The 15,570-nt window shown below is 42.2% G+C and overlaps 1 protein-coding gene across 6 annotated transcripts in view; it reads right to left on the bottom strand.

Annotated features, from left to right (window-relative positions):
- Nucleotides 1–8,547, bottom strand: part of COP1 (COP1 E3 ubiquitin ligase) — a 250,858-nt gene extending 242,311 nt beyond the window's left edge. For 2 of the 6 annotated variants that reach the window (XM_047704560.1, XM_047704558.1), the window contains exon 1: nt 7,837–8,537. In XM_047704560.1, coding sequence (XP_047560516.1) covers nt 7,837–8,237 — 401 coding nt within the window. In that variant the 5' untranslated portion in view covers nt 8,238–8,537. Of the gene's footprint in view, nt 1–7,836 lie in introns of all 6 variants that reach the window. The other 4 variants (XM_047704557.1, XM_047704559.1, XM_047704561.1 and 1 more) reach the window with 3 other exon arrangements.
- Nucleotides 8,548–15,570: the final 7,023 nt, after the last annotated feature.

Here is a 15,570-nt window from a genome sequence, read left to right as displayed (position 1 = left end):
AAAGAAATTCCTTATTTAAAAAATGAAATGCAAAATGATAATGATACAGCCACTTTTAATAACAATTTTGTAATGTATTATAAAGTTAAACATATACTTGGCCATACAACCCAGCCAATACATGCCTAAATATTTACCCAAGAGATATGAAGGTATGTTCACATGAATACCTGAATGTAAATGTTTACAACTTTCTTCACATTGCCAAAAACTAGAAACAAAAAAACTCATGTTACATCCATGTAATGGAATACTACTCATCAATTAAAAGAGAAAAATTAGTGGAATATTCAATATCAAATCTGAAAAACATTATGCCAAATAATAACAGACACAAAAGATTACCTACTGAATGACTCCCTTAATAAAAAATCCCAGGAAAGGGATGCCCGGGTGGCTCAGTAGTTAAGTGCCTTAACTCAGTAGGTTAAGTAGGTTAAGTGCTCAGTAGGTTAAGTGTTTTGACTCAGGTCATAATCCTGGGGCCCTAGGATTGAGTCCCACATCAGGCTCCCTGCTCAGCAGGGAGTCTACTTCTCCCTATCCCTATGCCCCTCCCCTGCACCCACCCACCTCCACTCATCCACATCTGCCTGTGTTCTCTCTCTAATAAATAAATAAAATCTTTTTTTAAAAAATCCTAGGAAAAGCAAAATTATAGCACTAGAAAAATCACTGGTTGCCTGGTGCCAAAGTGAGGATAGCAGGGTATCAGGTGTTGGCAAAAGTGAACTTTCTAGAGTGATGGGGAAAATGTTCTAGATCTTAATTAGGATGCTGGTTACACAAATGTATTCATTTTTCAAAACTCACTGAATTGAGCTACGCAATTAAAAACAATGACTTCTGGGGCACCTGGGTGGCTCAGTCAGTTAAGCACCTGCCTTTGGCTCAGGTAATGATCTTGGGGTCCTGGGATCGAGCCCCAAGTCAGGTTTCCTGCTCATCAGGGAGCCTGCTTCTGCCTCTCCCTCTGTCTCCCCACCCCAACCCCCGCTGTTGCTCTCTCTCAAATAAATAAAATCTTCCTCTCTACCTTCATTTCTTCATCTATAAAATGGAAATGATAAAAGTATCTGTATCAAACAATTATCATGAAGATTGAAGAGCTAATGTTAAACCATCAGAATAGTGCCTGGCAAATAATAACATCTTATAGTAGAGCATGTATTCTACTAGGAGTATGTATACCAAGCCAATAGGTTAGTACAGCACATTCACTTTGGAGTGAACATGGCATTTATTGAGTTTCAAGTATCTAAAAAAGAGTCCCAAAAATAGTTATCTGTAATTTTCACTTAACCCACTTTGTCTCATTACCTCTATTAAAGCCAAAATGCCCATCCTCGAACTAATACTGAGGCCAGAGAATTCTAATACATGACTTGGTCCTGGTATCACGTGTCCCAACTCTGAATTTGGGGAAGAGCTCCCACACCAAACCACATAGACCAGGATGAGAGGCGGATGGACTTCCATAAGTTAATACCAGAATTACAATGAACAAGAAATCAGACCACCTATTACAACACACCTTCCTCTCTATGTAGAAACAGAGACAAAATCAGTTCATGAAACTTAATTATGAAAAATGAAAGAGTAATTAAGTTCTATATGAAGATATGAAGAGAAAACATGTTACTCTCAATGAAACGTTAGTTGAGATGGTAGGAACCTACTTACCAAGAACCTGCCACATACATACATAAATAAAGAGGGCAAAGTGAAGAACAAAGATGAAGAGACACCACGTATAAAAACAAGAATTTAAGAAGCATTTTATTTTGTACAATACAAACCTTAACAGGAAAGAAAAGACTAATTGCACTGTTAAAGCCTTCCTCCCAAGCTACAGAAGCTTTGAGAAAAGGATTGCAGGCTAAAATAATTATTTAAAACCAAAAGAAAACAACAGTAACAATATACATGTGCAAGGAGAAAAAATGAGCAATAAGGTTTAAGGCTTTAGTTACTTTAATCAGTAACAATTTTTTTTAGGGGCATCTAGCTGGCTGGCACAGTCAGTAGAGCAATGACTCTTGATCTTGGGGTTGTGGATTCGAGCTCCACATTGGATGTAGAGATTACTTAAAAAAATATTTTTTAAAAAGTTTTTAAATTAAAAAAATAGCAATTTTTAGAATATGACCAAATAAGTAATGTCAGATTATTATCAGGAAAGGTTTCTAAAAGGAAAGGGAAGCTACTAATCAATACATTCTTTAATAATGAACTACTACTGCATAGTACCTTCCTCTCAGTTTACAGACCAGAACTCAAGTTGATAGTCTTTCATATCCTGCTTCATAATCTTCTCTTTCATTCGCTCTACCACTTGATTCACCTAAGTCGGCTGACAAGGATGCTGATAATCCACCATCTGATAGCCAGAAAGACCATAATAAACTGCTATGATTTTATATCATTTCCCACAGAGTATCTTTTTTGCCATCATTGTTATCCAAATGATGCACGCATTATAAAGCAAAAGATTCATCAGGTTTCAGTTTTGCAGATTCAAGGAAGTACTCGCCTGATGTTACTACAATAATAACATAATGAATTCTAAAGTTTATTTCAGTAGTTGAATATTACACTTTAAAAGCTCTTTAAGTTAGAGTTAGTCCTATTTATAAGCTCACTGTGGTTTCAAAAGGCCATCTAAATTTTCCACTTACTTTTCTGTCACAAGGAAAATTATATATCAAAATTCAGTGACTTTTAAATTTTTTTCACCATGATACCCTGTAAGATATACATCATATATAAGTATGTAATAAGCAAAAGTTCAAACAAAGTTATCTTTATCATGAGAAATTATGCGACATCTCCTATCTTATCTCACTTTTTGGTAGTTTGAAAAACACAGTAGCAACAATGATCAACAGGTTTCATCGTTAGTGCTAAATGTGGTTAATAGGTAATGGCTTCCTAGAATGTTATGCTGAGGATTACGAGACATGTGAATTCAAAAAAGTTAACACTTGCCATGGTGCTAAGAGAAGCAACAATGCCAGGATATGATACCATAATTACATGACTAAAAGTCTCTCTTCACATTAAATCCTGTGCTTCTTCAGGACAGTCTATTATTAATAGGATGACACAAGAGAGGCAGTCACCTATTTATGAAACAGCAGATCTATCTAATGTGGATCCTACCTATTCTGTATCAGGTAGGTGATCAGAATTAATCTTCCCATAAGGGGCTATCTACTTGAAAATACTTATTTCCACCTCAGAATAACTGAGACTTGCAGGGACAGAAAAAGTAATTTCAGGTAGCTGGAAAAGCTAATGCAGAGGCAGTACTAATGTGCTAGAAGAAAAATGTCATTTTAGACTCATAGTTTAATTAAATGAACACGTAAGAAAAATTAGAAAAATCTAACAAAAACTGACTTTGAATTTCAAAGATTTATTCAACCTCAAACTAAATACTACTCTCCCCTATACTACAGATTTTCCAACTATAAAACACCATTAGAATTATCTGCAACTTGGGGTGCCTGGGTGGCTCAGTGGGTTAAAGCCTTTGCCTTCAGCTTGGGTCATGGTCCCAGGGTCTCTGCTCCACGGTCCAGGGTCTCTCTGCAGCAGGCTCTCTGCTCAGTGGGGAGCCTGCTTCCCTTCCTCTCTCTCTGCCTGCCTCTTTGCCTACTGATGATCTCTGTCAAATAAATAAATAAAATCTTTAAAAAATATATGTATATATATAAAAGAATTATCTGCAACTTGATAATACTTTGTATGAAACAAACAGTTAAGTGAAAACCATAAATCCCCAAAATGTTCATCAATTCAGCAATTAAATATAAACTTACTTTCAAATATGACCTAAGTCAAGAGAGGCCAATGTGTGTTACTGAAAATCAGGCATTTGACTTTAAGTCAATTGTTCTTCAAAAAAGGGTAAAAGGGCATGTCACTACCACCTGGATAGCTTTTCCAAACTATACTGTCATTCTACCCTCCAATTCTGGTCCCTCCTCTTGATGTGGGCAAGCAAACAGGCACGAGAATGGAGGGGTTAGGGATAAAAACATTTCTTTCATGAGATTATTAAACAGTTGTTTCCCTCCAACCTACCACATTTACAAGGCACTAGGCTAGGAGGGCCTGGCTGGCTCAGTTGGTGGAGCACTCGATTCACAATCTTGGGGTTGTAAAAATCAGGCCTGCATTCGGTGTAGAGATTACCTAAAAATAAAATCTTTTGGGGCACCTGGGTTACTCCGTCAGTTAAGCATCTGCCCTTGGCTCAGGACTCCCATGGGGGCACTCTGCTCAGCAAGGAGCCTGCTTCTCCCTCTCCCTCTGTCCCTCCCCTGCTTCTGCTCTCTGTCAAATGAATAAATAAAATCCTTAAAAAAAAAAAAAAAAAAAGGACCACTAGGCTAAATACATGTGCTTATAAATTTTCTAATTTCATACAAATAAAGCACTAAGTTGAGAACTGGGAGATCTGAATTCTCATTTCCCCCATATCTGTCCAATCTGAAACAAAGTTACTTCTTTGTGCCTCAATGGGAATGTATTACATCAAAACTAGAAGTTATAAATAACTTCCTGGAATTATTCTTAAGGATAAAATCTTTAAAATGTGATGAATAAGGAATTATCATGATAATTCCTTTACCTTCACTTAGGTGTAAAAGCATAAAGTAATCTGTTCACTGTGTGACCCTGAAGCGTACAAGACAAGACCAACCACCCAGAGCCAATTAGAAATAAATGAAGAAAAGTGGGGAGCCTAGGTGGCTCAGTCGTCAAGCATCTGCCCTCAGTTCAGGTCATGATCATGATCCCAAGGTCCTGGGATTGAGCTCCACATCAGGCTCCCTGCTCCTCGGGAAGCCTGCTTCTCCCTCTGCTTATATGCCCTCTCTCGCTGTCTCTCTCTCTCTGTCAAATAAATAAAATCTTTAAAAAAAAAAAGAAAGAAAGAAAGAAAGAAAGAAAGAAATGAAAAGGATTCCTTGGGCCTTGACTAATCCCTATCTTCAACCCCAAAAGCTTGGCCAAAGCAAATCTAGCTTGAGAATTGGGAAAACAGAGTCCCATTAATGAATTCTTCTGAATATTCAACCTCACCAGAAAAAGAAATTATGGACTAATGAGATTTTTAGAGAGTGAAACATTCACAATTTTTAACTGCAGACTTTCACTGGGCATTTCCAGGTTAGGAATTGGGACAGTACACTGCAATTGTTAAAAATTAGTCTACGGCCATACCACCCTGAACGCACCCGATCTCTTCTGAAATTGTTAAAAATTAGGTGACAGACAAAAATTTTAATAATCTTACCACCACCACCAGCCCCTCCTCAGAGAGGGAAAAAAATCAGTTTCAGCAGATTATATGACTCTATGGCTTTCCAATTTCCTATAAAATGGCCAATAGTAATGCAACTCATATGGTTCCTGGCAGACAGTGTGTGCCAAATAAGTATCTGTTGAATGAATGATTGATTCCCTTATTTCTCACATCTTCTACACCATTTCAGTACACCTGTATGAATGCTGGCATATTTGTTTTCTTTTAGCCTATTAAAAATTTGGGGCGCCTGGGTGGCTCAGTGGGTTAAGCCGCTGCCTTCAGCTCAGGTCATGATCTCAGGGTCCTGGGATCGAGTCCCGCATCGGGCTTTCTGCTCAGCAGGGAGCCTGCTTCCCTCTCTCTCTCTCTCTCTTTCCCTGCCTGCCTCTGTCTACTTGTGATCTCTCTCTGTCAAATAAACAAATAAAATCTTTAAAAAAAAAAAAAAATTAAAATGCAGGGCACCTGGGTGGCTCAGTGGGTTAAGCCTCTGTCTTCGGCTCAGGTCATGATCCCACGGTCCTGGGATTGAGCCCCCCCAGCATCAGGCTCTCTGCACAGCAGGGAGCCTGCTTTCCCCCTCCCCCTCTACCTGCCTCTCTGCCTGCTTGTGATTTCTCTCTCTGTCAAATAAATAAATAAAATATTTTTTAAAAATAAATAAATAGGGGCGCCTGGGTGGCTCAGTGGGTTAAAGCCTCTGCCTTCGGCTCAGGTCATGATCCCAGGGTCCTGGGATCGAGCCCCGCATCAGGCTCTCTGCTCAGTGCAGAGCCTGCTTCCTCCTCTCTCTCTCTGCCTGCCTCTCTGCCTACTTGTGTTCTCTGTCAAATAAATAAATAAAATCTTTTTAATAAATAAATAAATAAAAATTAAAATGCAAATGGTGGCTAAAAAGACAAATTCTAAAAACTCTCATTTTGGGGCTCCTGGGTGGCTCAGTGGGTTAAAGCCTCTGCCTTCGGCTCAGGTCATGATCCCAGAGTCCTGGCATCGAGCCCCGCATCGGGCTCTCTGCTCAGCAGGGAACCTGCTTTCTCCTCTCTCTCCCTCTGCCTGCCTCTCTGCCTACTTGTGATCTCTGTCTGTCAAATAAATAAATTAATTAATTAAAAAAATAATAAAAAATAAAATAAAATAAAAACTCATTTTGTTTCATCAGCTTCTACTTCATCATATGGTACTGTATTGGGTATGAGCACCAACAACTCTTAGACCCACCCATAAGCTGGTTAAATTATTTATAAATAACAAACACAATTATAGCCAAGTTTCAATGCAAAATTAATTAACTGAGTCCAGAATAATGTAAGACCAAAGCAAAAATATGAACAAAGATATTTTTACTGCAAGAACTAGAAACTCCTATAGTGCCAGCTTCTAGCCCTATTTTAATGATGCCAAGTCACATCATCTTCAACACTGAAGTAAATCAACTTCCCCTATAATGACAGTGCAGACCAACTTCCTACTAATATCCCATCAACCATTTCCTCTACAGGAAAAGCAAAAAACCCTACCAGTTCTCACTTAGCTAAAAAGCAATTCCTTTCTCATAATCCTACCATTTGGATTGGGTTCTGGATACAAAAAAATAAATAAATAAATAAAATAAAAAATAAAAATCCCAAAACACTTTCAGCAAAACAATAAACTCCATCTTTCCCTTAATATGGATAACCCATCCATGCCAAATACCAGAACTGAATACTACTGTGTATCACTGAAGATGCCAACTAGGATGACAAAATGTCTAATATCTGGGCGTTTCTCAAATCAGAAGTTCCAGTGCACTATAGACTGTTACACAAATGTCAGTTACATCTGAGACATGGATAATGTTTTAATAAATGTGGTTCCCTCTTTCAAGGCATTCAAGGACAAGTGGAATATTTTGTAAACAGACTTTATGGCTACAGTAGCCTCAACAGCAGATTTTAAAGTGGCCTACCCTTTGAAGTGGGAGGATAGTTACACACACACACACACACACACACACACGCGAGGGGATACAGACATGAAATACTACTTCTCCTTAAAGTATCCATTCCCACGTCTAGAGCACCATCTACCCATACTTTCAACAAGCAAATTATGACCAACTCCATCCCTCAGCATCCCAGGAAGCTTAATCCTCTCCTTGTATCCTTTTACAAGTTTAATTCACTTCAACAAGCAATCCGGACCGAGAGGGTGCCTAATTCACCACCCAGAAAATTCAAGAGCCAACTTTCTCCTTTTATGCACAACCACTTATCTGATCTTCTTTCTCGCCCCCTTCTTAATTACTCCCTCAACTCCCCTTCCTCGCCACCAGCACGGACCTCTTTGGTACCCCCCACCACCCTTGCCTCGGGACTCCAACATTCCCCCATTCTCACCCCATCAACCACCAGCCTGAAGGTCTGCAGACACCGCCACCGCACCAACCAGACCACCCCTCACCGGACCCCACCAGCCCAAACACGGCAAACTCCTCATTCAGGGAAGGGGAGGGCGATGCTCTTCAAACTCACCACACGAAGTCGTTGCTTTTGTCCTCGTAGGAATTGATGAGCCCGTTGCACAGGGGGGCGAGCAGAGGTCTCTTCCTGCTGCCGCTGCCGAGGCTGGAGCTGCTCCCTCCCACGCCGGCGCTGGGCCTGGCCGCGCAGCTGAGCCGAGACAGGCCCGCGGACACCGCCCCGCCGCCGCTGCCGGACACAGCGGCCGCCACCAGCACAGGCCGCGCCGGGCCCCCGAGGCCGCCCGAACCCGCGGCCTGGGCCGCTCCGCCGGACGCCGCCGCCGCCACCGCCGCGGAAGGGGGCGACGGGGAAGAGGACAAGGACGAGGAGGCGGAAGTCACCGAGGAGGCCGCCGAGGAGCCAGGGCTGGCCCCGGCGGAGCCCGACCCGGCCTGGCGGCTCCCAGACATCGTGACTCCCCCCACCTCCGGCCGGGCGCTCGGAGAGGGACCGCGACCGCGACCCGCCGCCGCCTCCCTCCCCTCAGCCTCAGTGCATCCTGAGGCCGCGCGCCGCGCCGGGAGGTGGGGCTGAGGAACAATAAAGTTGATTTTTTTAAGGCGAGCCCACAGCAGCGTCCGACGGGAGGGGGCGGAGGAAACTAAGAAAGCGGAGGGGAAACCACTACCTCTGCCGAGGCCGCCACCGCCGCGGGGCCCGCCGCAGCCAACCGGGGCGCGCGGAGGGCCGGCCGTGCGCGCACGCGAGCGGCGGAAGGGGCGGGGAGCGGCGGCGGAGACAACTTCGCGGGCCGCCGGGACGCGCACTGCGCGCCCCCGGTGGCGGCCTAGTAACGTCGGCCGCGCTCGTCCACAGCTGTTGTCGCTCGTGACGTACGGGGCGGGGCAGGTTGTGCTACGGGTGAAAAGGCTACAAAGAGGGGAATGAATGATTGGGTGGCGCAATGGTTTGGGAGCTGGGGCAAAGAGCGGAGTGCCGGCGAGAGGACTGCGCACGCGCGCTGGGCTTCGACCCTCGCGGCTGCCCCGGGTCTCCGGTCCACGCTCGGAGCGTCGCGGGCGCGGAGTCACCGCACCACGCCGGCGTGGGGGCGAGCCGCATTCCTGAACGTGGAGAGGGAGCGGTCGCTGTCGCTGTCGCTTATCGCCGAGAGTCTGGTGGTGTGACCTACTGGCAGGTGCTTCCGAGCTGCGGTTTGAAGGCTCTGCAGACCAGGACGGGAGGAGAAAACCCAGGAGCTCAGAGCTGTTGAAAAGAGCACTGGACTGAGAGTCAAAAAGTCTGGGCTCTGTTGTTAAAACATTCCACAGTATTGTGAGGACTAAATTAAAATGAAGTCGGTGAACGGTGCTTTGTAGATTCCGAACAATGTAGCAAATGTTACCAATTTAATTGGTTCGACCATGCTGTCTTGTATCTTGAAAAATTATTTACCAAATTAAGCATAACAATAATGGGAAAACAAATTATATTTAATCTGAACACAGCTCAGTCAGAACCTCGATGTAATGTGGATCTGATACATTTCTAGCACAAAACAAGGAAACCTGGCAGTTAATACCCCCCCCAAAAAATGTGCAATTTCTGGTAGTTTTTTGGAATATCAAAAATTGAATACAGGGGCACCTGGGTGGCTCAGAGGGTTAAGCCTCTGCCTTCGGCTCAGGTCATGATCTCAGGGTCTTGGGATCGAGCCCCGCATCTGGCTCTCTGCTCAGGAGCCTGCTTCCTCCTCTCTCTCTGCCTGTCTCTCTGCCTATTTGTGATCTCTGTCTGTCAAATAAATAAATAAAATCTTAAAAAAAAAATTGAATACAGATTTTCATTTTCCATTTTAAGGATCCTCAAGATTCCGGGGGATAAAAATTAGAAACAACAGAGTAATTTTCGGTGCCCCTTCCAGCTCTGTCATCCTGTGGTTCCTAGAGGGAAAGATCCCAGATTTAATTCTGTCCTGTGAATTGAAGACCTTTCCCTAGGAACCTTTATCCATGCTGAAGGGACAGAACCAGGGAAGGGCCTAGATGAAGGCCCAGCAAAAAGACCTAGCCTTTCCTCTGAGCAGTGTTCCATCAAAAGGCTGTCATCCTCAACTTTGACTTTACCGCTTACCTTACTATTACCAGCTCACGTTTCTGATCAGAATATGATATAGGCATGAGCTTATCAGATCTCCAAGAATCACCCTCCTTGTGTGAACATTGCATTACCTAAACACTTAATTTCACTTTCAAGACCCATCTGATATATGAAGTCTTTTTTTTTTATTTTTTTTATTTTTAAGATTTTTTATTTATTTATTTGACAGAGAGAGAGCACAAGCAGGCAGAGAGGCAGGCAGAGAGAGAGGAGGAAGCAGGCTCCCTGCTGAGCAGAGAGCCCGATGCGGGGCTCGATCCCAGGACCCTGAGATCATGACCTGAGCCGAAGGCAGCGGCTTAACCCACTAAGCCACCCAGGCGCCCCTGATATATGAAGTCTTAAGGACACCTCAGCAGAAATATTTACACTTCACTTGGTGCTCCTAGGGTATTTTTTTTTCTTTTTTGCACTTATAACATTGTTATTTTCCTGGTTTATGTGTGATTCTCCTCTGCTAGCTTATTAGCTTCAGCTTTGTATTCCCAACATATAATATACCTATGATAGGTGCTTATTAAATATTTCTTGACTAACGAATAAAGCAATTGGTCTCATTTTTAGTTTAATTATTTGCTTATGGTCCATTTTTCCAACTAAATTGTAAGCTCTATCAAAGACAGGACCATATTGGTTCTCATTGGGGAGTCAATAATTTCTTGATGAAGGAATGCATTAATAAGTAAGTGTAAAGAATCTGATGAATAGGGGCGCCTGGGTGGCTCAGTGGGTTAAATCCTCTGCCTTCAGCTCAGGTCATGATCCCAGGTCCCGGGATCGAGCCCCCGCATTGGGCTCTCTGCTCAGCAGGGAGCCTGCTTCCTCCCCTCTCTCTCTCTGCCTGCCTCTCTACCTACTTGTGATCTCTCTCTCTCTCTCTCTCTGTCAAATAAATAAAATCTTTAAAAAAAAAAAGAATCTGATGAACATTTATCAAGTACTTAGTATACATAGACCTACACTGGGCAAGAAAGAGATAAAGAAGTTTATAAAACTTTGTTCCTGCACTCAAGAAGCTTAAGGAATAATTGAAGAACTAGAAAAATGAATACAAAGATAAGTAACACTACCAAAGAACACATACTACGTGCTTAATGAGTAAAGCAGAGAAACACCATAGGAGCAGAAACAAGAGCACTTGCTAAGGGCCAGCCGTGTGTGGCATTGGAGGAATGTTTACATCAAATTCAGATACCTGTTTTATAGGGGGGAAAGCTTATTCAGCAAAAATTCATCGGGGGACCAGACTGTGAAAGCCTTGAATCCACTTCTGGAAATAACCTACAGGCAATTGGAAACAATGGAAGCATTGCAAGGGGGTAAAATATATTCAAAGTGTTGTTTTTAAGATTAAGTTTTCACCAGATTAATCTTTCAGAAGAGTTGGAGATTAGGAGCAAAGAAACTAATTAGGAAAAAATGATGGCAGTCCAAACATAGGTGAGGAGATTCTAGATTAGTGTGCTGACAAAGAAAGGGAGTATTCTGAGAAAAACACAAAAGAATCTATAGGATTAAGTTACTCTTTTTTTTTTCCTATTTTTTTTTAAGATTTTATTTTTTTATCTGACAGAGAGAAATCACAAGTAGGCAGAGAGGCAGGCAGAGAGAGAGGAGGAAGCAGGCTCCCCGCTGAGCAGAGAGCCCGACGCGGGGCTCGATCCCAGGACCCTGAGATCATGACCTGAGCCGAAGGCAGCGGCTTAACCCACTGAGCCACCCAGGCGCCCCTAAGTTACTCTTTATAGAAGAATCTTCACCATCCCTGAGGGCATGACCCATGATCTGTCTTGTTCATTATTCTTTTCCCCAGTACTTGGCACAAAGGCCATTAAGTCGATTAAGTAAAAAATGATGGAATACAGGGGCGCCTGGCTGGCTTAGCCAGAAGAGAGTGTGACTCTTGTTTTTGGGGTCATGAGCTCCAGCCCCATGTTGGGTATAGAGATTACTTAAATAAAACTATTTGTTAAATGATGGACTACAAAGAAGAATGACTGTAAAGATGAGTCCAGGGATTTCAGCATGATGACAGAATTGGAGAAGGTCAGTGGCCAGTGGATGTTTTAGTTTTGGACGTGTTCAGTAAGTGGATGAAAATATATTCAAGGGAGCACCGCAGTGACTCAGTGGGTGGAGCATCTGCTTCTGCTCAGGTCATGATCCCAGGGTCCCAGGGATGGAGCCCTGCACTGGGTTCCCTGCTCAGGGGGAGCCTGCTTTTCCCTTCTCCATGGCCCCCAACTAGTGCTCTCTCTCTCTCTTTCTCTCTAATGAATAAATAAGATCTTTAAAAATACATGTGTGTGTGACTATATATATATATATATATATATATATATATATTCAAATAAACAAATCCAGGCAGTGACCAAAAATTCAGGTTAAGACACAGGAGAAAGTTCAACACATGAAAAATAAAACTACAGGTTCCTGAGATTCTGACTCTAAGTCTGGGGTGGGCCTATGAATATGTATTCTTTTTTTTTTTTTAAGATTTTATTTGTTTATTCGATATAGATAGAGATCACAAGTAGACAGAGAAGCAGGCAGAGAGAGAGGGGGAAGCAGGCTCCCTGCTGAGCAGAGAGCCCGATGCGGGGCTCGATGCGGGGCTCGATCCCATGACCCCAAGATCATGACCTGAGCCGAAGGCAGAGGCTCAACCCACTGAGCCACCCAGGCGCCCCTGAATATCTATTCTTAACAGCACCCAAGTGAACCTAACGCTTTGAGAAACACTGATCGTTCTGTAGATGTAAAGTGGTCTCTTTCTTCCAAGTAGCTTATTGAAGAGACTTCTTAGCTGAGAAGCCTCCTAGAAAAAAAAATCATCAGTGCCTAGTATTACCTCTTTGGAAACTAGGTTCAGTAAAATCTAAATTTAAGAAAGGAAATGGAGGGAATAGGAGATGTGATGCAATGGAATTTCCCTTTCATATCAGTTAAATCTATAAAGACTGTTCTCAAAGTACACAGTCCTTATTCTTTTCTACAGGCAAAATGTTCTGGAAAAGCAGAAGAGAAAAGAGGAAGGATGGCAAAACACACACACATACACACACACACCAAGGAATTCAGACGTCAGGAAAAGAAGCAAATAGAAGAAGACAAGAAAACATTATGAAAATGAAAGTAATGTAAAATAAAAACTAAGCCTTAATAATTGAAAGAACTCCATCACATTGTTAATTAACCCTATAAATGACAAAAATGACAAGACAAAATCCAAGTCTTTTATGAAAATGCTGTTACCGAAGTAAAATCCAAAGGAGTTAAGATGGAATGGAATTACCAAAAAGATTAAACTTCGAGAACTATTTCCAAAGGGGCTAAACCAGGGGTGCCTGGCTGGCTGAGTCAGAAGAACATATGACTCTTGATCTTGGGGTTGTGAGTTTGAACCCCACGTTGGGCGTAGAGACTACTTAAAAACAAAATCAATCAAAAATAAATAAATAAATAAATAAATAAATAAATAAATAAATAAATAAAATCGATCAATCAATCAGTACAAAGTAACTTATCCAAGTATAATCTGTTAGGGCAGTAAGACTGCTGGTTTCTACCTCCAGCTAGTCATGCCCTTTGCTAACATATCTCTCAAAAAGATCCTTTCTAAAAAGCTTTATCTGCCTGATTCACCAGAAGAGTTTGCCGCCTGTTTGCCCTGTTTGCTGTCCAAGCAAATCTCTTAGTGAATAATAGTTTCCTGTTAAGTTTTTTCTTTTTAATTTAATGGGATTGCCTGTTTTAAAAAAAGAGAAGAGAGAGATGTGAAGTAAACATGGTATTAAAAAGCTGAACTGACGGGGGAAAGGAGAAAATATATTTTTTTGTTACTGTTAATGGACAGGAGAAAAATAGAAAGGTTTCTATAATGCAATAGCATAATAATACATCTAGAAGAAAATAATCCATCATCTGCTGGTAAAATGAAAAGCTCCAATTTATGAATTAAAACCAGAGATAGGGGCGCCAGGGTGGCTCAGTGGGTTGAGGCCTCTGCCTTCGGCTCGGGTCATGATCTCAGGGTCCTGGAATCGAGCCCCGCATTGGGCTTTCTGCTCTGCCTGCCTCTCTGTCTGCTTGTGATCTCTCTCTCTCTCTGTCAAGTGAACAAATAAAATCTTTAAATGAAATAAAAAATAAAACCAGAGATAGACAGTTACCTATGGAGAACTATAATTTCTTAAGAGTTACTGTTCGCAAACAACTTTTTTTCCGAAAACATGTATCACACTGTTTTCGTTGCTAGAATGGCATTGTCAGCTTTTATTCTGTTCTTCCAGTCTTCTGCGTAAAATTGTAAGCATTTTTTAGGGAAGATAAGCTAATAGCACTGATACCTTGGTAAGTCAGTCAACATATTAAAAGAAGTTCATTTCCTGGGGCACCTGGGTGGCTCAGTGGGTTAAAGCATCTGCCTTTGGCTCAGGTCATGATCCCAGGGTCCTGGGATCAAGCCCCGCATTGAGCCCCCGCATCGAGCCCTGCATGGAGCATCGAGCATCATCTGGCTCTCTGCTCAGCAGGGAGCCTGCTTCCCTTCCTCTCTCTGCCTGCTTCTCTGCCTACTTGTGATCTTTGTCTGTCAAATAAATAAAATCTTAAAAAAAAAAGAGGAAGAAGAAGTTCATTTCCTTTATTAAAGCACCTCTTTGGCAAGCTACTGCTAGCAATTTTAGTCAAGGCAGTTGTAAAAATATGTCCTGGACCAATCAGAAGTACTCTAACAACGAAAGATTATAGGCAGAGCTGTGTGAATGTGAGTGCAACTTACTGAATAGGGTTAGTCAGTTTCAAAAAAAAAAAAAAAAAATTGCCCGAGACTGGGAAAAGCCATTTTGGACTAGAAAAACATTTGTTCGGGTGCCTGGGTGGCTCAGTCAGTTGAGCTTTCAGCTCAGGTCATGATCCCCAGGATCTTGGGGTCAAGCCCCGCATCGGGGCTCCCTGCTCCAGCTCTCTGTCGCTCTGTCTCTCTCACTCAAGTAAATTAAAAAAAAAAAAAAAATCCTTAAAAAAAATTTGCTCACCTGATATATGGCAATATGTATGTATTTTATGAATATATGGGTAGGTTTAGATCCACTTGAAAGTAATAAAACAAAACAAAAGGAGGTCTATTGAATTCTAATGAATTCAAAAAAGAACAATTGGAGTCATCTTGAGGTGGAGACCAGGTAATAAAGGGCAAAAAAGGAAAAAAAAGAAAAAACACTTTGTGTTGAAATTAAAGCATGTAACATAATGAATCTTTTGCTCCATGGATTTAACCACTCATGCATGCAATGTAGCATAACTAAACAATCTGGGAAAGCATATATAGCTAGAATCAAGCACTGTTTAAAAGAACAAATTATTGGGGCACCTGGGTGGCTCAGTGGGTTAAAGCCTCTGCCTTCTGCTCAGGTCATGATCCAAGGGTCCTGGGATTGAGCCCCGCATAGGGCTCTCTGCTGAGCAGGGAGCCTGCTCCCCGCCCGCCCCCCCCCCCCCCCCCGCCGGCCTGCCTCTCTGCCTACTTGTGATCTCTCTCTCTGTCAAATAAATAAATAAAATCTTAAAAAAAAAAAAAAAAAACAACAGCAAATTGTTCACTGTGACTTGCATCAAGACTCCTTCCTGAAAGAATAAATG

Source organism: Lutra lutra, chromosome 15, assembly GCF_902655055.1.
Source record: "Lutra lutra chromosome 15, mLutLut1.2, whole genome shotgun sequence".
Lineage (NCBI taxonomy): Eukaryota > Metazoa > Chordata > Mammalia > Carnivora > Mustelidae > Lutra > Lutra lutra.
Note: the sequence above shows the minus strand (reverse complement) of the source record. Positions and strands in the feature narration are given on the sequence as shown.